Genomic DNA, 22,794 nt, shown 5'->3' on the forward strand with positions numbered 1-22,794 from the left:
CTGTCACTAAAGCAGCTGGAAATAGATGTCCCTCTGCTGCAGCAGCTGAGATTACACAAGTTAAACTAGTAGCAGGGAACAAGGGATTTCCTCAAAACTCTTTCATAAGCAGCTTTCTTGGTACTTATTACCATGACAGAGGAGGAAAGGAGAGTCTAAGGAACTCAGCTGACAGCACAGCAGACCTTTGCCTCAGGCAAAGCAGAATGAATTCCCCCCCTTCCCAAGCCAATGCAATTTATAGCCCAGGGCTGTGTCTCATTACTCCTGCCCAAGCCAAGGCTGTTCCAACTTCAGCCTCACTTGAGCAACAGACTTGTCTCTTGCTGGCACTGCTCTGAAAACTGGAGCCACGGGTTTATTTAGCTGGAAACCTGAGAGAGAAGTTTGGAAAGAAGAGAGAACATTTCTGGCACGAGGGGCATTACAAGACAGATTTTATAATGAGAGAGAAAGATTATTGAGGGGAAGGATTGAGTTACATCTCCCAAGCAGCACTGTTTGCTCAGCTGCAGCACGGATGGGTTCGAAAAGTTCACCTTAATAAGCATGATGGGTTGGTGAGGATGTAGCTTTTGTCTGGATAACCTGAATAATTTCTAATTTGTCTGTGGCCTAAATAAGAAAATGGCAAGTTAATAATGCTGTATATGCATTTTTTTTCTCTTCTAAATTTAATGCAAATTCAACACTGTCATAGAGACAAATAAAGTTAAACAGCTCAGAAAAACCTTTTGGCTCGGTGGAAAAAGGAACTTAGCAAGCACTAAAAGGAAAAATGTCCTAGACAGTAACATGCAGGAGTTCTGTGTGCACGACCTGTGTTTGTACTTCCCTTCTCCAATAAACAAACTAATAATTACTGGGCAGCTACAGGGCCCTTGTGCTCTGTGCAGAAGAAAATCAACAACAACAAAAAAAATCTCATCACATTCCATCACCCAGCCATGGGAAGGGCAGGTTGGAGCAGCCATCACTCCCATGGGAGCTGTCCTGGGCAGGAGCTCATGGAGGAGAAAGGGCCTGAGCTTGCCCTGTAGTTTGGGGGCACCACATTCTTGACTCTGGAAACAATCACCAAGGACTGAGCCTTAGGGAAAATCATTCATTCTAAAAGAGAGCATAAACTGGATAGCAGCACCTTTTATTGTCTCAGCAGGGGAGGCTTTGTTTTATTTCATTATTATATATTTTCTGGCTTGTGTCCTCCCTCAGAGTTTCCACCCAAGATATGGGCCTTGTAGAAGCATTTTAAAGATGACAGCAACAGTCCTGCTGTTCTTGATTCCTTCCTGTGAACTCTACATTTAGCCCAAGAAAGCTCAAGGACTAATGAACCCCTTCCAGCAGGACAAGTGTTTCAGGCCTGAAATTAAGAGTGACCCTGAACTGGGAACGTTTCAACACAAAATACAAAAATGTCAGAGATGTTAAATCTTCCAGGGACAACACTCAGGTGTAAGAAAAGTTCCTTAGAATTTTTACTGGAGAGTTGATTTTGCATTTGTTTTGAATGAAGTTTGACTTATGTTGAAAGACCAAAATATTCCTGAAATCAGAGAGTTTTAAACAGGAATTAAATTCTGTGAAGATGTGACCAGGCCTTTTTGCAGGTGCCTGAAGAGAAATCTCTCTCACTGCCTCAAGACTGTATCTTCACAGCATCTCCTTTTTTTCCAGCTCCAGAAGAGAGAAGCTGACTCCAGAATTGAAGGGGGCACCACATTAACAAGAGAGTTGCTCACTCCTCTTTCCTCTCAGATTTGCACAATTCCTACAGCTCTTTGATCACCTGGTCATCACCACTGCTGGTTCTGTCACTCATCCAAGCTCCCTTGCAGTCAACAGCCTGGGCATCTTTCTCCTAAAGCACCGCTGGTTCTCCACTGGATGACCAGGAAAACAAAACAGGGCTGGCTGATGCTGCTATGCTCTCAAATTCTGATTTCAATGTGATTTGTGCTCCCTTCCTGCTTGTTTTGCAGGAGTGGGAGGGGAAGCCAGAAGCTCTCCTCGTTTGTGTGCTTGGAGCCAAATAAGGAATTCACTTGCCCAGCAGTATCTGCTCCCAAGTGCAGGAATGTTGGGGGGAGGACAATCCATCCCATGGTCCCACAAAGCTGATTGAAACATGATTACACAGCGAGCCACGGGCTCCTTTTTTCTGAGATTCACCGACTGCCTGTGCCTCTCAGGAACAATTCCTACTGCAGGTGACTGGGATTGCAGCTGGGATGGACCTTGGTTTCAATCTTATCGGGGACTTTCAGACATCTGGGGTACAAGACTGGGCTTAATTGCACCAAGTGTTACACAAAAGGAGTAATTTGAAAGAAGTTATCTCCTAATGACAGGAAAGAGCTGGTGAACAGGTTAGTGAATGATCCTCCTCCAGTGCTGGAAAACTAAAGAACTAAAGAATATGTTCTATGATCAGATGAATGGGGACATTTTCCATCTTAAAACTCGGTTTAAGCCAGGCAATTATTGCACTTACATCCCTCCCCAGCCCACTAAATTTCATCCAGGAAATGGGTGGTAGCAAAGGCCTTTCATTTTTCCATTCCTGTACTACCTCTTTGGGGAAGAGGGTTAAGGGAGAGTTAATCAGCATTTTTGCAAGTTATATTTAAGGCTGGCAACACGTGAAAAGACTAAAAGCCCTGAAGAATGAAGTCCTTTAATTTAGTCACAGCACAAGCCCAGCATGGCTGGTGACAGCATAAAAAGGCAGAGCGCAGCTATTCATTAGGAATGAATATGGAAGTTAACCCAGGGAGACCCCGGGAATAAAAGAGGCCCATTTGCTCCCTACTCTGTTTCCCGAGAGCCACGTAAAGAGGGATGCAATTAAACCTGAATACAAACACAGACAACACGTATCCATGGCAGGACATAACATGGTCCTGCACTCAGTCTTGACCAGGTCCAGCAGGGCTGAGAAGTCTCATCTACTCTCCTCCTTGCTCAGATTCTTTCTTCCTGCTCATATTTCCTTGGGATGTTATTGCTTTTTGTTTTCTATAAATAAACCCAAGTTTAATGTCTATGAGAAAAGGAGGAAGAGTGGAGTAGGTAACAAAGCAATTGGGAGAGCCTCAGTAATGTATTCAGGCCATTAAGGATTTCATTAGGTTTACTAAAAGGTCATTAATGATAAAATATCTTCTTTTATTTTACCTACTTTCTAAACATTATAGTCTATTCTGCCATTCAAGCTTGCACCCCACTGACATTAATTAGCATGCTATATATTAAGGAGAGCTTTTAATGAGCTGTTATTTCATATGATTTTATTGGAGAGGCTCATTGTTCAGTTTAATAGCGGGAAATGACAACTATAGGAATTGCTTTGATAGGACTGCAGCATTGAGGGGGTTATTCCATCTCCATACTTGTTCCTCAGCTATTTGTTGGTGCTGGAAGCACTGCCTGATGCACCTCACTGCTGATCTGCCACAGCACACTGGGTGCAGGGAAAGGGTGGGCAGGAACAACCCCCCGAACCAAGACAATGGAGCAGGAACCCCATCCCATAGAAACCACAAAGAAAGAGAAGCAAGACCCACGTAGGTATAAAATGGTTTTGCCACATTTATAGCCCACATATCAGTCTTAGCTGTTATTGTAGATGAGAACTGTAAGATGGTGTGGTTTTAGTCACTTAAGATATCCATTTGTGTCTTCTATAAATCAGCTCTCTGCTTCACAGAGTGGTTTCGGTTGGAATAGACCTTAAAGATCATCTTGTTTCAACCCCCTGCCATGGGCAGGGACACTTTCCACTAGATCAGGTTGCTCCAAGCTCTGTCCAAGCTCACACTAAGTCGCTTTTCAAAATTTCAGACAAAAGCAGGTGAATCAAAACCAAAAGTTAAGTTGTTCTCCCTGTGCTGAAGCTCATCAGCTGCCAGGAGCCTCCTGAAAGCCTTCCCACCCTCACTGCCAGTGACACCCCGGGGAGAGAAGAGATCAGGAAAAACAGCAATGAACAGGGAGGGCAAAAGGAGAAGGAAAAGGGAGGCAAGGGACTCCAAGTGACAGAAATTTGTTAAATCAGGAAACTAAACCCAAAGCCATCCTGTCCACTGGATGGCAGGATCACAGAGACTGGGTCTAACACACACACACAAAGGGCAGCAATGAGCTTAATATCCCAAATGGAATCATACATATTATACAAACACATATGTATGCATACCCTTTTATAAGGTTATTTATTTATTTACCCTTATTTTATAAGGGTATTTATTTATTTAATTTATGGACACCCTTTTTATAACCCTTTTAAAGGCAATGCAAAGATCACCTTGACTGGCTTTTCCCCTCCTCAGCTGCACCCATTAAAAGGACAGAGCCACCACCACATCTTACATATTTGCTCATATACATACATATAATAATTCAATCTTATACATTTGCTAAATTAAATGATACTGAAGATAAAACAGACCCCCAAAAAATAATCTAGGAAAGAAGTGCAAACATGTATCTGCAATTTGCTTTCAACTTAGCAAACTGCTACATTTTGGTAAGCAAAATACTGCAAGATCTGAATATAGAGCTGTTTAAAAGCTTCTTATTATTGTAACTGCACAGGTACAACAGCACATGAAAAGATTAAATTGAGAAAATGGGATTAAGAATAAGCAATACAGAGAAACAGCATGTCTTGGAGAAGAAAGAAAGACAGACCAAAATTGTTATTTTTTTTTCTGCAAAAGAAAAGAAAACATCAGAAAGCAGAAAGACAAGATGCTGACGCATCTACAAAGGCATGTTTTAAATTTGAACTTCATTACAAGAAAGAATAAGTTGTTGGTTTTTTTCCCCACTTCTTATAATTTAGTTTAGCATAGAAAGAACACATGCACGCTAAAATAATTCAGTTCCTTCCTTAAAGAAAAAAAAAGAAAAGTGTTGTTGTAGCCAAAATCTTCTCATTTGCAAGGGATTTATATCACTGCAAGTCTATTGGCTTCAAAAGAACAATAAAAAGGTAATCAAAGAAATTGTTGTGCTCAAGGGACCGTATTATGCTTTTATTTCTGAAAAGCTTGATCGAGCAATTTTTTTTAAACAGTGGATTCATTCTATTTATAACACAAGCATCTACTTACCTGGAGGTTGTTCATACATTTTAAAAACCCTGACACCTGAGTTTCTCAAAAAACCCTCTCATTTTCTCCCCGAGCTGTTACTGGAAACCATAGGATTTAAAAGAGCATCATTACCAACTGCTCCCAAGTTAAGTATATCTTGCAAGTAACAGCCAGTGAGCAACACACAATTAAGAATCCTGTATAATTTAAGAAGTTTGTTCAAAAGCTCTTTGAGGTGTTTATTCAGAAAAGCATCCCTAATTAGGAAAGCATTTAAACACTTCCTAAGTTTAAAGCTGTGTTAGAGTAACTGGGAGAGAGAGTTAGAGTAACAGGATGGAGAGAACAACAGCAATAAGGTGTTTGCAACAGGGTGTAACACCTGAGTAAGGAGGATCCTGCCTCTGGGGCATCCTCCTTGCTGCTGCCCTCCTCAGCTGGAGGAGCAGGAGCTGAGCCATCACCCCTGATTCCTGTCACCTCCCCACAACAGCTTTAAACCTGAAACTTCAACTGGCTTCTGTCCTGCCGAGGCATTTTGTGTTTCCAAACGTGATGGGAAGGAAAGTCATCCTGTTCCACCAGAACAACAGCTGCATTTGTTGCCTTCTATATTACTGCACACAAGTAAGTCAGGCTTTTCTTGCAGCATCACAGGAGGCACCTCAAATGAACGCCCTGTGTGTGCCAGGGCGGTCACCCAAGCACATACTTGAATTCCAGTGCTGACAGGGAGCTTATAAACCATATTACTTTATAAAACAGGGTGGGGAAAGAGTTCTCCATGAGATGCTGCTGGTTAGGAGAAAAAAAAAATAAAAACTTATTTCCTGTGACCTTGTGATCCTCAAATTCCACAGGAAAGCTGCCTCACCAAGCTGTGCCTCGTCTCAGAATCACAGCAGGACCTGTGGCTGACATGACATCCCAACCTGCTCAGCAGTGCTCAGATTTATTGTCCTTCTCAATTGCCAAGAAATGATAATAAATCAGTGCAATCAGCACGTTCATCTCCCACATTCTGGCCTCAATCCTGATTAAGTGGAGCCCAGAACACTGGCAGCATCAACCAACCTGCTCACCAACTGCTCAGTAAATACTCCAGTCAGCAAGCATATAACAAACCATTTCTCCTCAGCCCAGTTCTCTTCCAGGGCAATTCTGTGCTAAGAGCCATTAAGTGCAGGACTAATTTAGCTGGGGGTCTGTGCACAGCTTCCCTCACACGTCACTGAAAGGGTGACACAGCCCACTGCAGAGCTGACAGAGTTTCAAACTTAAACAGATGATACGTGGCCCTACACTTTCATTGCTAGTTTAGATTATTAAAGAACTCTAATTCAATATAGTCCAGATCAGTAAAACCCTTATTCTTCACGTAATTGACTTTCATGGACTGTGGATAAACAATATAGTGCAGTAGCAGGCACTGTATAAATCCAGTGTCAGAGGAAAACAGCGTCAGTGCTGCAGGTGAATCATTTCCAGTGGCATCAGACTGCACTGGCAAATGCCCCTACAGGTGACTGATGAAGCTATGACCCAAGAGACCATCTTTAATTGATCATTTGAGCACTAAGCAGCATCTCCTTCACGTCCTCCTGACGCTCAGCTCACAGCAGCAGCCAGCTGTGTGTGGCAGGGCCGTCCTTCAGTGCACACACTGAGCTGAAGTGAGAAAGCTCCATCCCAGGAGGATCCTGCATCCACAGAATGCAATTGAGAAGCTGTAACATGATTGATTTTCATGGGAACATTCAAAGCCACTTCTCACTGAAGGCAATTTCCGAGAATTGTCATCTTTCCACTATTTCGACTGTGGGGCTTTATATAAATTGGTCACAAGATTTTGTCGTCGTTGCTCTGCTTCTTGTGGGAGCCATTTTTCACTCTTGGTAACCAAAAAAAACCAACCTAAGAGCCGCTTTTAAACAAACAAACAAATGACTAAGCCAAGTTGAGCTCCCAACCCTTTCAGCTTTCTTCCAGGAAATCTTTTTTTTTTTTTGCAAAACCTTTTAGCAGGAAAGATTTTATCCTAGAAATGTCAGGTTTCCTGAGTAGCATAGGAAAGGGCTATGAATAGAAATGCACACATATCCATGCAGCAAGTAGCTGGATATCACACCAGATAATCCTGCTTTGTGTTATAACAAGTATGCATTTCCAGGGGTCAAAGGTGGAAGAAATTTGTTTCCACCCTCTTGTAAATGCAGGCAGTGCATCCCACAAATATTGACCTTATGCAGGACCCTGTAAAGAGGCAGTTTGCATGTAACAACCTCTCCTGCAGGGAAAAAGTGAGTGAGGTGATGGAGAAGAAATGGCATATTGGCAACTGGAGAGATGAAGAAGGGCAGACTGCAATTTTACATGGTAACTAAGAGGATCTGTAGCCTCTGAAGTGCAATTTCAACTCAAATCCACTGGGATTAGAGGTACTAGACTCCAAGCATCCCATTAAAGAGCTGAAATTGTGTATGAAAGTCCCTTGTATTATTATTCCTGGCATCTAAATAGGGATTTACAGCATTTCAGAAATGGTGACTGAGAGAACCAGCTCGTTACAAGCTGCAAATGCATCCTCATTTTACCCAACACCCATGTGCAACCCACCTGGGATTTAACAATCCTAAAGAGGAGGGCACAAGTGATTACAAGACTGCACCTTAGGATGTTTAAAAAGACAGCTCATTGTTTCACCATTGCCTTTAACAGGGCTCACTGAAAGGACTCAAAAGTCTGAGAGTCTTTTTTCCAGCCAAGGAGTTGAATATTAGGGATTAAATGCTGTTATGTAACAATGCCTTCCACAAGGGATGTGACAAATATTTCAGACAGGAGTGTTTGGTGGGTTTTATTTTTCTCCTTCCTGTTTAATGGTAAAATATTCTAGAAATGGACAACTCTAAAAAATAGATTACACTCCAAAAAAAAATGTATTTACAAAGGCAAAAGCCAGCATTACTGAGTGCACCTCTAAGCTTTCAGCTGTCCAAAGGAACAGTAAAATGCAGATATAAATAAGTTTTCATTACTTACATTTTCAAGATGCAAGTTAGCACAAAATATCTGGGCCCACAGAAACATCTGAAGCACTTCAATTTGCATTATGGAACAAACATTTGAGACATTTCATCTAAAAGCAGAATTTAAGTGCCAAAGATGGCCCATGACCTTAGATTGCTTGCTCTTGCAGCCCAATGACAGCATCAGTCTTTCTGCTGCTTGATAATGGTTTGACTTTACAAACAATTAGGGGGAAAAAAGAAAAATCTTCTCTGCATGTCCTTGTACACAAAGGCTTTGAACTGAACTCCCACACAGTGTGAGCACAACGAGCAGCACTTGATTATGAGAGATTTTTAAAGCAGAGCAGCTTTTTAGAACTGGTTAAAAAAAAAAAATTAAATAAAAAATTCAACAAGTTGCCATGCTTTCAGTCTGCCAGGAGATGACTGTGGGATAGGATTACTACAATATTATTAGACTGTGCCACTCACAGCTCGCTGCCAGACACAGCTGTAACAGTGCCTCTTTCATAATCATCACGTGCACAACCACCTCTGGGGAGCATTTTACCCAACCTGAGGTGCCAGCAAAGCCCCTCTCTGCTGTTCAGCTGTGTTTGTGAGCACAGACTGATCTACCTGTCTCATGCAAGTACTCACACACCTTGAAGCTATCTGGGGACTTCAGGAAAGCTTAAAAGCTGTTGCACAGCTCATTTCCACCAGCAGCCTGTTCATCTCCCCACTGGTTTTCCTGACAGGACAGCCCAACTGACAGCTCCTAACTCACCGCTCACTTGTGTTATTAACACCTTTTCTGACTTCCCCAACACCCCAGAGCAATTTGTACATCACTTTCTACACAGCTCATATCCTAACCTTTCCAACACAGTGATTAAATGACTCGCAATTCCTGGAGTTTTCCAAGTTGCCTTGAACAAGAGGTTTCTGCTCCCTGGAAACAGACTGTAATTATATACTGATTTATGGATCTAGAAGAAGGTTCCTTTGTTTAACACTCCAGCTGTGACTGTACCCAGTGACACAATGAATTCTCCAGCTGAACTCAGGGAGGGGTTAAACCAGTTTTAAGTGCAATGCTATTTCTCTATAAAAAGGCATTTTGAAGGATAAGCATCAATCAGAACAGACTTGCAGAAGTCAAAAAGGTTCATTAGGGTCCTTCCATTTGGTTTAGGCTCTTTACAAGTGTTCAGTTTGTGCAAAATTAGTGCTTCTGGATGGTAAACAACCCGCTGAAGGTTGCAGTGCTGAACCCCAGCCCAGCTGGCACACGAGCAGTGGGAATGCAAACCACAGTGGCAATTTGGGTGATGTGGACATCTCTCTGGCAGGGAGCTGCAGGAATGATTAGGGACCTGAGAACAAAACTGGTCTCAAAGAAAAGCCAGTGGGATTTAAGCATAGACAGTGAGATTATATGGAAGCGTTTTAGAAGCTTACCACGAATTTTTTTAACAGAACTAGAGAGAAAATACAATATCCAGATAAACCAAATCAGACCTTGATGGTGAGGAGGGAACTATTATTTAGGAGGAGAAGGAGATGGGTTTTTATTTGTTTCTATTAGGAGGGTTTATCCCCAGGGTAGTTTGAGAGACCATCACTGGAATGAGACCTACACGTGACTTTAGGCAGCTACTCCCAGGTTACCTCAAATTCATAAAGTGATATTACTTAATAAGTACTTTGCAGGGAATTTTTCTCTAATAAATGTTGATAGGCTTTTGGGTTTGTCTCTTTCTAATAACAGTGACACCATTTCAGAGCTTCCAGAGAGCTGCAAATTCATCAGCCCATCCCTGAGTGTCCCGGGACAGAGCAGCAGTGCCAATGCTGGCTTCAGGATCTGTGCTCCCTGTGAGAGGGAGCTCTTGTTAAAGCCTTCTGCTCCTCCCTGAAGTAGAACTGGGCCATGGGAAAGAATTGAAAACCTACCAGAGATTAACCGCCAGCCTTTCTTTTCATCTTGAACCAGCAGGGCAGCTGAACTCTGTTAGAGCAGCCTAAGCCACAGTGATACTGGAAATGGCTAAGCTCTGTCTAATAAAAATGAGGTTGATCAGACAAGGAGTTTGTGATGCCAACTCATGATTTCTCTGCTGTCTGCAAGTGTAGTGCACCATCAACAGTGTGCAGGTTCCATCTGCACAGATCCTCGTGTTCCAAAGGGAGCCAACTCCCCTGAGAATGCCTTGCCCATCTCTCCAGGTTATGTGGAACTGCTCTCCTGGATTTTTATCTCCAGCTGATGAACTTGTCTCAGGGTACCAGAGAGAATGGGAAGGTTCTCTGTAAATTTTCACAGGTAAGAAGGGAGAGGAAAGGAAAAAAAAAATTCATTCATGACAACCTTCAGGCACTCTGCTTCTCCTGGTGTTTCCGACACTTGGATTTTTATCCTTTTGGAGATGAGGGGGAAGAGGAAAAGGAGGAAGAGGTTGAATTCACCTTGACTTCTCTTTGTCTCCAGCTGCCAAATATGCACAGAGTCATTATCAGAAAAGAAAGATTTGTTTGTGCCTCTGCTGAGACTTGAGCAATGATATGACTTGAGGGGCACAGGCACTGTCATGATGCATCACAACCCTGGAGGCATTAAAGTGTCTCTGTGCAGCTGCTCAGCCAGAAAAGCTACTCAGATTGCTCAAGTCTTTTCAATGAGCTGAGCCCAAGGCAATATTTTAGTAAGAAACTGCTTCTTTAAAAATTAAAAGGAGTTATTTTTACATCATTTGCATCATTTGACTTGGGTTATTTTCGATGTGTTCTATGATAGGTCACCTGTGTTGCCAGAAAAAAACTCTCAACTAGTTCCATTCAGATTAATTCCCTTAATATACTGACAGCTTTATTGCCTAATTCCTCGCACAGACACCTTCAAAAACCATGAAATTACAAGGGTTAGTTCTATTTTAGTACTGACAGGTGACATGCAACCTGCACACGTTTCCAGGAACGTCTCAACAGTGACCAACAAAAAATGACTCTGTGCTTAGTCATGGATTCCAGCCTTGCTGAAATGACCCAAAATTATCAAGATGAGCTTAGATTCATCTATTTAGTGTTGCCACATCAATCCCAGTCACCCTTTGTGAGTCAGCTGGAGACATGACCTTAAAGTGCAGTTCCACTTAAGCCCAGGAGAAAGTTGCTTTCTCTTGTTCATTCTGTAGTGTAAGAGCTCACTGATGTTAAACCTGCTTGATTTTTTCTTTTTTTCCACCCCTGTGACAGAAACAGTGTTAGCAAGGACATCTAGGAGGGACACTTACAAGACATGTTGTTCTGAACTGAGAAGCTGGACAGGAAAAGGGAAGGAGCAGAACCTCCCTAGTGAGGGCAGAGTTGCTTCGTGCAGCTGTGCTTTTTGCAAAATAAAGTCTGTACACAAACCCAGCATAAAAGAGGAAGCCAAAAAAAAAAAGAAGGGAGTTTTTGCCCCTCTGTGTCAGAAAATGCTGCATGAGCCCACAGTGAGGGTTTTTACATCACTGTAAAAGCAAAATTTTGTTTTACTTCTTCTGATCGTACAATGGTAAATGCTGAGCCCATAAAGTGACACACGCTCAGCCAGCACTGCTGCAACGCTTTCTGCTACTTCATCAAAGTGCCTTTACCTTCTCTTGTAGGACTGTCCCTCATTTCACATGACCCTCCAAAGCAGTTCCTCCTTTTCCACATATCTGGTTTTACCCCACATGAGGCATTCTATCACCAGAACCACAGGACAGCAGGAACACTTCCTTACCTTAACAAGCAACATCCCCTCTGACCCACTCTAGAATCACAATGAATTGTTTTTTTTTTTCTCATCCAGCACAGGATGGTCAGTGATCATCCTATAACCTGCTGTGCACTTTGTTTGGCATCAGGGAAATGGTTGGGCTGGACAAATGTATCATTGAAAGGTTCAATAAGAACACTGTGAGATAAGACTTAGGGGTTATATTCTGCTGAGATTGCCAGGAAGCGTTATGACTACTGGAAAGGCAAAGAAGGATTAGTTACAGTATTTAGATACAAAACATAACAGTGTTTTACCTCAAGAAAAGAAGAAAAGGAAATAAAACACACCTTGGAGCTACTGCAGAAGGAAAAAGGGCAGGAACTGAACACCTGAGACATGGGGGATGGGTGGCTCTCATTCTGCCACAAATATTGGAAAGAAATCTTTTCTCTCTCTCTTAAACTGGGAAACTTTTTCAGTGGTAGCAGCAAACTATCTCGAAGATTCTTATCTATTTTAATCAGGCTTCTTTTAGCACCTGCTGAAATCTCTGAGAGCTCAGGATTGGCTTAAACACATATGAAAAGGGTCCCGTGGCACATATTCCTTGACAACAATCTGTTCTCCTCACCTCATAGAGTGTAATGATGCCATTTGTCTCATTTGGAGGCTTCCACTGCACATAGATCTTCTCTTCAAAAGGTCCTCCCTGGATGGATTCCAAGGGAACAGGTCCAGGAACTACAGGGGGGAAAAAAGCCCAACAAACTGTCTTAAAAACTACCCCCAGCTCCAGCTGCACACACGAGAAGACACCAAAAGGCCACCAGACAGGAAGCTCAGAGTTAAAAATAAATAAATAAAATTAAAAATTAAAATCCATCAAAGCACTAGTACTATCAAAGCCTTATTTCTCCACTTTTGGTTCAAACAAGGATACTCCAATGTAACCACTAAGTGATAAATAAAATTAGAATCCACGAAAATATGGAGCTAATTTCAGTATGGTTTTATTTCAGTACAGCAGAGCAGGAGCAGGGAATTTAATTTGTCCTTCTCTGCCCAAAGCTCTCTCCACCTAAACAGCCAGACTGCACCTTGGCATAGGGATGCTGCTGGGCTGCACACCTTTATCAATGTGAGAGACTGATTTGCTTAGCAAAGTAACAATGTAAGATTTATATTTCATTACGGCTACAAGGCCAGCTAAAAAATCCACCTACTCAAGCAAAATTTTAAAGCTGTGGAAGATAACTAACTAAATGCACTCCCGAGCCTGTCTGATAAAACCCTGCTCATTTTTCTGAAATATCTGCCATCCTTTCTTGTCCCCCCCACATGATATATTGGGCTGGAAGAGCCACTTTGAGCTGAGAGAAACTTAGGAAGCAACTTCTTACAGCTCAGCTGAGGAAAAACTCGTATTTTACATGTTGGACAGGAGGGAGGCTTGTAGTGCATGAGAGTCTGAAACAGCTCAGATGGGACAATAGCACTGAAACACTCCATCACATCAGTTCTTCCAGAAAACTTTTCTTTTATATCCAGAACACAGGAGTTCATACTCAATTAATTTTGCTTCTGAGATCTATATAAAATATGGTGTCCAGAAGATCGATATTAAGAAAAGCTATGCTCTGGAAAGGAAGGCATTATACTCCTCTTGGGACATCTTTTTCTTGTGAAGGCATAAGAAAAAAAAAAATCAACAAATGCCAGGATTACATTTGCCCATATGACAAAGGAAGCTCCTGGGTGGTTGTTGGGTAGTTCAGAACATGGAGAATTAAACCCACAGCTCTTGGGTAACTGCTCAGGCTGATGTTTAACACACTCAAGCACTTCAAGGATCCTTGTCTTTTCAAGAACATGGCTGTGAAAATGAACGAGATGTAAAGCCAAAGGGTCTTTCTCCCCGAAAACTCGATGGGGGAAGGACCTGGCACGCTGAATAAATTCTTCCTTGTTCCCTGAGTTTACACCGTTTTTCTAAAATTAAAAGAGGGGTTTTTCCCACATGTTGTTCTTTACAACCTGCAAACGTGAGTCCTCCCCAGGAACCAAGCAAGCAAACCCAGCCTGACTGTGGTAGTTTAGTCTGGGCCTTCCCTGGTGACCAGTTTGTAACCAAGGAAGTGCTCAGATTACCCGGTATTCCCTATGATTTTTATGTAAGCCAGGGTATAAGAAGAAAGGAGGAGAGGCCTTTACCCTCTTTCCTTCCGGCGGCTTTGGAGGTGCGGGTTTCCTGCTGTTGAGTCTGTCGTGTTGGGGAGTGAGGCCTAGTGAGGCCTGGTGAGGCCTGGTGAGGCCTAGTGAGGCCTTGCCGACCTTGGGGAGGCTGAGGTTGCTAGAGGTCGTTCCAGCACGACTTTCCGTTGTCCCAAGGAGAGTAGTGATATTCTTTTGCTAATTCTTTTAGTTGCTAGATCTTGGGCTATTGATCGTGTATATTTTGTTTTGGTTTTGTTCCCTTTTTTCCTTCCCTTTCCCTTTTCCTTTTGAAGTTGTACATATATTTCAATTGTATATAAATGTAATATAAGTGTAAAATTATTTAGATATATTGTTTTAGCTGCCTCTCTCTCGTTTCGGTTCTCTTGGTTTTTTTTCTCTTTTCTCTTGGTTTTTGGGGGGGGGCAAGCTCTTGTGGTGAGGTTTGGAGACTTGGCAGGGAGCCAGCTTCAAACCACAACAGTCTTTCTCCCTGAAAACTGAGTGGGGAAAGGACACGGCGTGCTGAATAAATTCTTCTTTGTTCCCTGAGTTTATGCCGTCTTTCTAAAATTAAAAAGAGGGATTTTTCCCACATGTTGTTATTTACAACCTGTAAACATGATCCTCCCCAGGAACCAAGCAAGCAAACCCAGCCTGACTCACCATCCTCCTCGGTCTGCACCACCAGCTCCTCGCTCTCCATCTTGCCCTCGGGGTTGGACAGGGCCAGCCTCAGCCTGATGGTCATGAAGGGCCGCAGACCCCGCAGGGTGTAGTGGGAGGAGGTCTGGATGAGCTCCTCCGCCTCGAACTTCTGCTGGTTGAACACGTACTGGTACTGCACGGTGAGGTTGTAGCTGTGGCAGCGGGTCACGGCGTAGCCGAAGGGCTCCCACTGCAGCGTCAGCTGCCGCGAACGAATGTCCACCACCTCCACGTTCTGGGGGCCGTGCACGGGATCTGCGGGGTAGGGAAAGACAAAAATAGCACACCTTGATATTAAAACAAGCCAGTCATCCATTAACGTGTTTCATTCCTTACGTCCAGAGTATCCCAGCACTCCACAGTTGGGAATGCTCTTGTCTGTGCAGTGTATGAGTGATAGGAAGTGAATGTCAGAGCTACAAATGCATTCTGGCTCCTGAGTTTTCCCTGAAAATCCCCTCTCACAAGGCCCTGAACAGTGGTCACGCTCCTGATTGCTGTGAAACCTCACTGAATCTGACAATGGCAACGTGATCTTGCCAGGTAAGGGGTGGGAAAGTTACATTTTCTTCATTCTTCCAGAAAAAAAATAGCAAAAGTAACAGTAGTTGAGGGTCTGCTTGACAGTGCCCAAGGAGTTTGGTGAGTCCAACCCTAAGTGATGCAAACACGAAGGAAATGGCCCTTGGAGAAGGAATGCACTCAAGTCTTTCAGCTTCCAATTCAGCTCTGTAGTCCCTACACCCTCCTGCTGCCCTTGAACTCATTCTGCTGAGAGACTGAAGCCCAAAAGTGCAAGAATTAAGACTAAGAACCTGACTGTTGAGCTTCCAACAGCCCAGTGCTGCTGTCCCCTCATCTGTCAGACACTTGAATGTTCTGGCAGTGGGGTGTTCAAGCAGATCCTGCCACTCCTGGACCAAGTTTTCTGAGTCATCTCAACCTAGTGCCAATAAAACTTTTATCCCAGATCATCTCCACGCCTTGGTCCCACCAAAGTTTCTCTGCTCTTTATTATTCTTTCTGCAGTGTCTGGCTGAGGTACACTTTGAATATTCATGTGTAGGAATCATTTTCACCTGCTGTTCCTTAATTTATTTTTAACAGCATAACTCAGATGCTCTGACTACACTCTGCCCTTTATATAAAATATAAATGCATGTACTGCTAGACATGTGGATATAAAGAATGAAGGATGAGTGAGTAAAATCAGTGTTTGAGATAAGTCAGATGGTGATAATACTACAGATGTCATAGTTTGTTTATCTGACAGTTTTTCAACTTGTACAGCTCAGCTTGTATTTGCTTTTTTGCTCAATATATATCTAAGCAAGGTAATTAGAAAATACGTAAATTCACATAAAGTTTCTTGATTTATGGCACAATTCAGGGTTCTGCCCACTTCTTGTGTTCTCTCACGACTTTAACCTATGAAAGGAACATTTTCATGGGAACAAAAAAGTTGGAAGAACTCCTGACTACTAGTCACACTTATTTGAAACATAATTCAAGTGGAAAAAAAAGCCTTCTAGTAATTCCTGAAAGTAAAGCACCAGCCATACTGACTCCAATCTACTCATGCAAGAGCAGAAAATACACTGTAACTACCTACATATTCTGAATTACTGCTAAAAATCCCATAAAGACTGGCAATGGGAAAATATTCTGCATCTTTATATAGGCACACACATATGCAGACACTTTGGAAATAGGATGGATATTAAAAGACCAGGGGTCTAAAGTTAGCAAGTGGTTTAGGTTTCCACATAAATCATGTCAATCCTGTAGCATCCAGAAAACACCTCCTAAATAAGAGTATTTACTACTCTGTGTGTCAAAAAAAATGTCATTTAGAGATTAGGAAGTTTCTATGCATAAATACACACATATATATTTAGCATTAGGTGCAGAGCATTCATTTACTATAAATCCATGGAAGGCACATTTCTGCAGATGAATTGTGTAGATAAATGAGGTGATCAAAAGAATGGTTCTGTGAAATCTTTCACAGATCAATCTGAGAAATCAACAGCCTCTGAAACAGTAAAGGTAAGCCCAAGACATTCCAAGACGCATCAAATGGAAAAAATAACTAAAAAAAAAATAAGTTCATAAGTAAAAACAACTTAAATTTTAGGTTAGAGAGAAAGAAACCAAACTGGAATTAGATCAACAAACAGAAGCTGGCCCAAGAAAGCTTTACATTCTCTCCAGTTCCCTTCTCTCAGTTTCAATCTCCTTTTTTTCCTGAAAACTGAGACTATGTAATTTTGAAAATGTTTTCCTGTTGCTACAGTGATTTTCTCTGTAGCGGAAACCATTGAAACCTCATTTTCAGAGCTGAGATTTTGTATTGCTGTTCTTAAAGGACAGTGGTCCTACTGTCCTCTCCATTGAATTCCTTCTCCACGTCAGCTTTGTAAGTATTCAGTCTCAAAAGGTCTGTAGTACCTATCCCTGGGGTTTGACTGTCTAACAACACCCAATTTTCATAATCTGTTAATGACTTGTTTCCCCAAAAAAAGAAAAAGTGTTTATAATTTGTCTACAATCCTCTGGTAGTGGTGAATATTTGAAACTGGACAAACGTCTCCACTTCTGTATTCTTGGAATTATAGCTTTCAAATAATCCAAGAAAATGCCTGAAAATTAGGAACTTTGTACTTGGCTAGCGGCATAAAAGCTGCCAATATGGATCTCAGGTTCAACTACATAAAGCTACCCATCAAAGCAGGACAGAAACAGACTGGCCCAATTCGAGTACTTAAGAGATCAGATATAAAAAAACATCAATGTAACCTGCATAAACTGATGTAAAATTTTCTAATTGTCCTGAGACCTTGGGGAAAAAAGCCAGAGGGAATTCTTAAGAGGCCAGAGCAATGAAAGAGCTGCCACCAACCTGCTACCATGAGTCTTGAACCCACGCAAGGAAAATTGCAGCCTCTGGGATTTCACTGTGCAAATGCACATTTTTATTTCAGCCCAGCTGGACCACTAATTACATTTTGAAAGTTCACATCAAAGTCCAGGACTGAACAGTTATTTTTCCATGCCACATCACCCACTGATGCTTCACTACCTGTCATTACTCTGGTGGGCTGCTGTGAACAGTCAGCAGCCAGGAACCTTTGTGAGCACTTGGGATGTGAAAGTCTAGAGGGGTCTGGAGCATGAGGCTGCTGAGGAGCAGCTGAGGGAGCAGGGGGGGCTCAGCCTGGAGAAAAAGAGGCTCAGGGGGGACCTTCTGGCTCTGCAACTCCCTGACAGGAGGGTGGAGCCAAGGGAAGTCGGGCTCTGCTCCCAGGGAACAAGGGACAGGACAAGATGCACTGAGGGGGTTTAGATGGGATATTGGGAATGTTTCTTGAGGGAAAGGGTGGTCAGGCATTGGAAAGGGCTGGCCAGGGAAGTGGTGGAGTCACCATCCCTGGAGGCATTTAAAAGATGTGTAGATGTGGCATTTGGGGACGTGGTTTAGTGATGGCTTTGGGGACATGGTTTAGTGATGGGTTTGGACTTGATGATCTTTGAGGCCTTGTCCAACCTAAATGATTCAATGATTCCAAGTGGTCTGAATGAAGCAAACCCTCCCAGTGATCCTTCAGTGGTACCCTGTGTCCTCAGTCCTGGTAAGGAGACACTGTTGGCCCAACAGTGACGTGCAACGTTCAGACACTGCTTATTCTGCCATCCAAATTTCACAGAAAAGTTGACTTTTAGGGCTGGTTTTGCTCTTTCCTTATTGAGTGTCACAGAGCTCATTTTGTTCACTGCTGTCCTCGTGCTCCAGGTGAGGTGTAGAAAAGAAAAGGTCGATTTAGATTATCAATACCAATTGTCATGGCTTTGTACCCTTCCACCAGGAGAACAGAGAGCAAAGGAAGCCGTGGTGACACACTGGGGTTTGAACACAGAGCTCATGAGGAGGGAACTTAAATACAGACAATCAGCTGCTGCCCCCGGGTTAAATACCTGCTGCAGGAGCCTAATTGCAAGAGATTGCTGCTGTCAGTAAAGACACGACAGGAGTGGAAGGTGTCTGTACTCATCTGGGGCCCTGTGCCCGTGTCTCCTGACCCTCTGGAGAGCAGGAGGCAGTTTATTAGCAGCGCAGGTGTCCACTGATTAAATTCTGTTTCCCAGCAGCAGGTTATAGGGGCTGAGAATGCACAAAGGGAAGAAAAATGAGCATGACATGAGCAGCAGCTTCGTGTGAATCCTGAGCCGATGTTTTCTGATACAGAAAGAGAAAGAAAAGAGGTGCAAGTATGATTTCTGCCTTCCCCCAGCACACCCACAGCAGAGCTCACCAGCCAGTCACTCCAGCCAGTGCAGGCCAACCAACATCTGGGCACCCCAGTGATGTCCCCAGCCCCTCCTCCAGGCACACTGGGTGCACTGGTGGTTAGTAAGGCCACCAAATCTTGTGCTCTCCCAACTACTAGCATGGTACAGCCTCTCTCTGTAGCCCAGAAAAATATTTAAATTCATTTCCACTTACAAAATATAAATCTGGCAGGATCACAGAATGGTGGAGAACTGCACAGAATATTTCACTCTCACAATAAATTTAAACAGTGGCCACTTTTCAAGCAACAGCAACAAAACTATTATGACAGAATCACTGAAAGGTCCCAGCTTGGGTTGGCAGGGACCTTAAAGCTCAGCTTGTTCCTCCTCCTGCCATGGGCAGGGACACCTTCCACTAGACCAGGTTGCTCCAAGCCCCGTCCAACCTGGCCTTGAATCAACAGTTTAGGAAGTTTCCTTTGTGTTTTTCAAAGACAGGTGAAAAACCAACAGAAATGTGTCCAACAATGATTTTACTCCAGGCACTAGATAAAAGCTGACGCCTTCTTATTGTCCCCTTTACTCCCTCTTCCTCCTTAAATTTCCACAGGGAAACACACCTACTATCAAAAAATGGAGCAAGACAAACTGAGTAAAACCACTGAAGTGGTTTGCCTTAAATGCAAAATTAAGTGTGATGGTTGAGGGTAAAACAAGCGACTCTACAGCGTGTGCTGTTCATCTCTGCCAAGAGATCCTGACAGATGCATTGTCCCATAAACACCTTCTGTATCCATGTCCTATGCATGGACACTTCTGAATGATGGACAACTGTCCATCCCTGAAGTGCAGCATGGTTTTGTGTGACAGTTTCTCTGCTGAGCGTCACAGCTGCTGCCCATCATATTTCAATGCCTCTGAGCCCAAATGTGGTATAAATACCATAAATACCTTTTCAGACATGACAGATAAAAACGCTGATTAAACAGAGTTCACCAGTCTTTCAATACTGGGAAAGTGTTTCAGCTTTGCCCTTCTCTGCAGAAAGAGCACCTCCTCAATATTTGGATCTAATTTTTGCTTTCTTTTAAACCACTTCAGATACTACCACTGGTCCAAAAAACTGTGCAGACAGAGCTGAAAGCAGGCTATTATACAGAAAGGGATGTTCTGAGAGAAGACTTGCAACAGAGAAAAGAGAAAAAAGGAGTGAGACTGATACAATAAAATCACCACAGAACAACCAACCCTGTTTGTGAGATGCCTACAATCAACCAAAGCCCAAACCAAAGAAAAGGTGTCCTTAGAGCTGGTGAACTAAATCAGACTATTTTAGGGCATTCTCTGAGCACTGAAGAAGGAGGAGTGCTGCCACACAGACGAATCTATTACAAAAGAAATTTGAATTAAGTTAGATAATGGACTGTGTGCTCAGATAAGCCAGGAGCTGAGCTCTCTCAACATTTAACATCATTTAACACCACCTTCATTTTTTGATTGTTCTAAATTTGTTTCTGTTGCAAATTTTACTTGGAATTCTGCACCAAAAGAAACCAAAGATTTGAAAATTCAAAAAAGAAAATATTTGATACATTACAAATCCCATAAAACATCCTCTGATCTCAGACTTCAACCTTGTTAAACAACCAAATGAAACAAGGGAAAACCAATCCAAGTGTCACTAAACAGTGCCCAGACCTATCTGGATCTTTCCATTTGTTACAAAACGTGCTTGTGACACTCACAGACCAAATCCCCAAGGTCCCAGGAAAGCAAAGGTTGTGGAGAACAAGAGCTGAGCCACCAGCACAGCCTTCCCAACACCTGCCCCAACACTGCTCCAGCCAGAGCTGAGCTGCCAAAGCTCCACTTGTAAACAACTTCAAGATAATTAAGCACTGCTTTTTAAAAAAGGTTTATTAGCATCTGTTTAAAAGGGAATTTTTTTTCATTAAATTATGACATGGCAGAATGAAAGCTTTCTTTCTCTTATACCTAAAAACTGTTGTGCTCTAACAAACTTAAAAATAACAATTTAAAACAACACTAAAGGATAATTACTGATTTTATTAAAAACATCTATCATGGATACACATAGCAGTGGAATTCCATGGCTGGGAACACAATGTACATTACTGAGCATTCTGATGATTAAATACAATAGCATTATTAAATATGCTAATGAAAGTGAGATTAGAAAACAGCTAAAACTACTTGGTTTTTGTCAAACAAAAGTAAAACATCTGCTTTTACAGATTTATTTCATTATGCATAAATAAAGTATTTATTTTAACTATTTGCTTTACTAACATGTACATGCATTTATTTGTATTACCTCTTCCTCTGTGTACTCTGCTGTTATCTTCAAATGGACTAAGTGGAGGAGATTGAGAATAACAAAAAGCCAGTTCCTGACAAAACATAAATTATCTCCATAAAAATAAATAAGGAACTCAAAATAGCAGGGAAAAGAGAGGCTTCCTCTACACAGTCAGGGGGCTGTTCAAGTATTCTGAGCAGCAGAGAAGAAGCACTGCTCTTGCCAACAGGTTTTCTCTCATTTGTAACTGTGGCTTCTTTTTATGTCTGTGTAACCTGCAAGAGAAATTCTCAATGTTCTTTCAGAATCCTGTATTTCAGCAACAAAAATTAAAAAAAAAAAATATTTTCTCTTTTAGGAAAATTTAGTAGCAGAAGGAGCTGCTAGTTGATGAAACTTTGGCTTTGTGAACACTACTGAAATATCCCAATTGTCCTAAACCTCTTGAGGCCTCAACAGCAGGTCAGAGAGGGGATCCTGCCCCTCTGCTCGGTCCTGTGAGGCACATCTGGGTGCCGTGTCCAGGTCTGGGATCCTCAGGACAAGAGGGACATGGAGCTCTTGGAGGAGGTCCAGCAGAGGCTCCGGAGATGATGAAGGGACTGGAGCATCAGGAGTTGGACTTCAGTGATCCTTGGGGATCCCTTCCAACTCAGGAGATTCTGTGATTCCGTGACCTCCCTGAGCACAGAAGGCTGAGGGAGCTGGGGCTGTTCAGCCTCTAGAGGACACACTGAGAGGGGACCTCCCAAATGTCTGTCAGTGTCTGCAGGGAGGGGGCAGAGGATGGACCAGGCTCTGCTCGGGGGGGCCCAGCAATGGCACAAGAGGAACGGGCAGGAACTGATGCCCAGGAAGCTCCACCTGGACATGAGGAAGAACCTCTGTTGTGCAGTGACCGAGCTCTAACAGAGACCAGAGAGGGTGTGGAGTCTCCTCACTGGAGACATTCCAGAACCACCTGGACACAATCCTGTGCCATGTGCTCTGGGGTGACCCTGTTTGAGCAGGGAGGTGGTCCCTTCCAGCCTGACCCATTCTGGGATTGTTGTCCATTTTCCTCAAGATCTAGGAGTAGCAGTGACTCCCTTGCTCACCAGCTGTGGGTAGTCAGACACAAGGAATCTCTGTGTGATGGGGACTAGCTGATTCCCTGGCCTTGATGACATCTGGAGGGATTTGCTCTCCACAGGATGCCTTATTGGCAGAAAACAATAACAATAATTATTGTAATAACAAGAACAATAATGAAAACCCAGTAAAACAGTCCCAAAATTTTCAATTTCTAAGACTGCCGAGACTGGGTAATTACTTAAAGCAACACAGAATGTGCCACAGCCATGGTAATGTTTGGCAAATGGGGATTCCTCAGGAGCTTGTGCTTGGAGGCTGAGC

General features: G+C 42.8%; 1 protein-coding gene across 13 annotated transcripts in view; it reads right to left on the reverse strand.

Moving 5' to 3' along the window:
* The window catches only part of PTPRT (protein tyrosine phosphatase, receptor type T), a 443,814-nt gene that overhangs the window by 136,184 nt on the left and 284,836 nt on the right, over positions 1 to 22,794 (reverse strand). For all 13 annotated transcript variants that reach the window (XM_027693979.1, XM_027693977.1, XM_027693980.1 and 10 more), the window contains exons 8-9: positions 14,745 to 15,041; positions 12,496 to 12,605 (exon numbers count right to left, since the gene is read on the reverse strand). In XM_027693979.1, coding sequence (XP_027549780.1) covers positions 12,496 to 12,605; positions 14,745 to 15,041 — 407 coding nt within the window. The remainder of the gene's footprint in view (positions 1 to 12,495; positions 12,606 to 14,744; positions 15,042 to 22,794) is intronic.

This window comes from Neopelma chrysocephalum, unplaced genomic scaffold (assembly GCF_003984885.1).
Source record: "Neopelma chrysocephalum unplaced genomic scaffold, ASM398488v2 Primary Assembly neopelma1_94, whole genome shotgun sequence".
In the NCBI taxonomy this organism is placed as follows: Eukaryota; Metazoa; Chordata; class Aves; order Passeriformes; family Pipridae; genus Neopelma; species Neopelma chrysocephalum.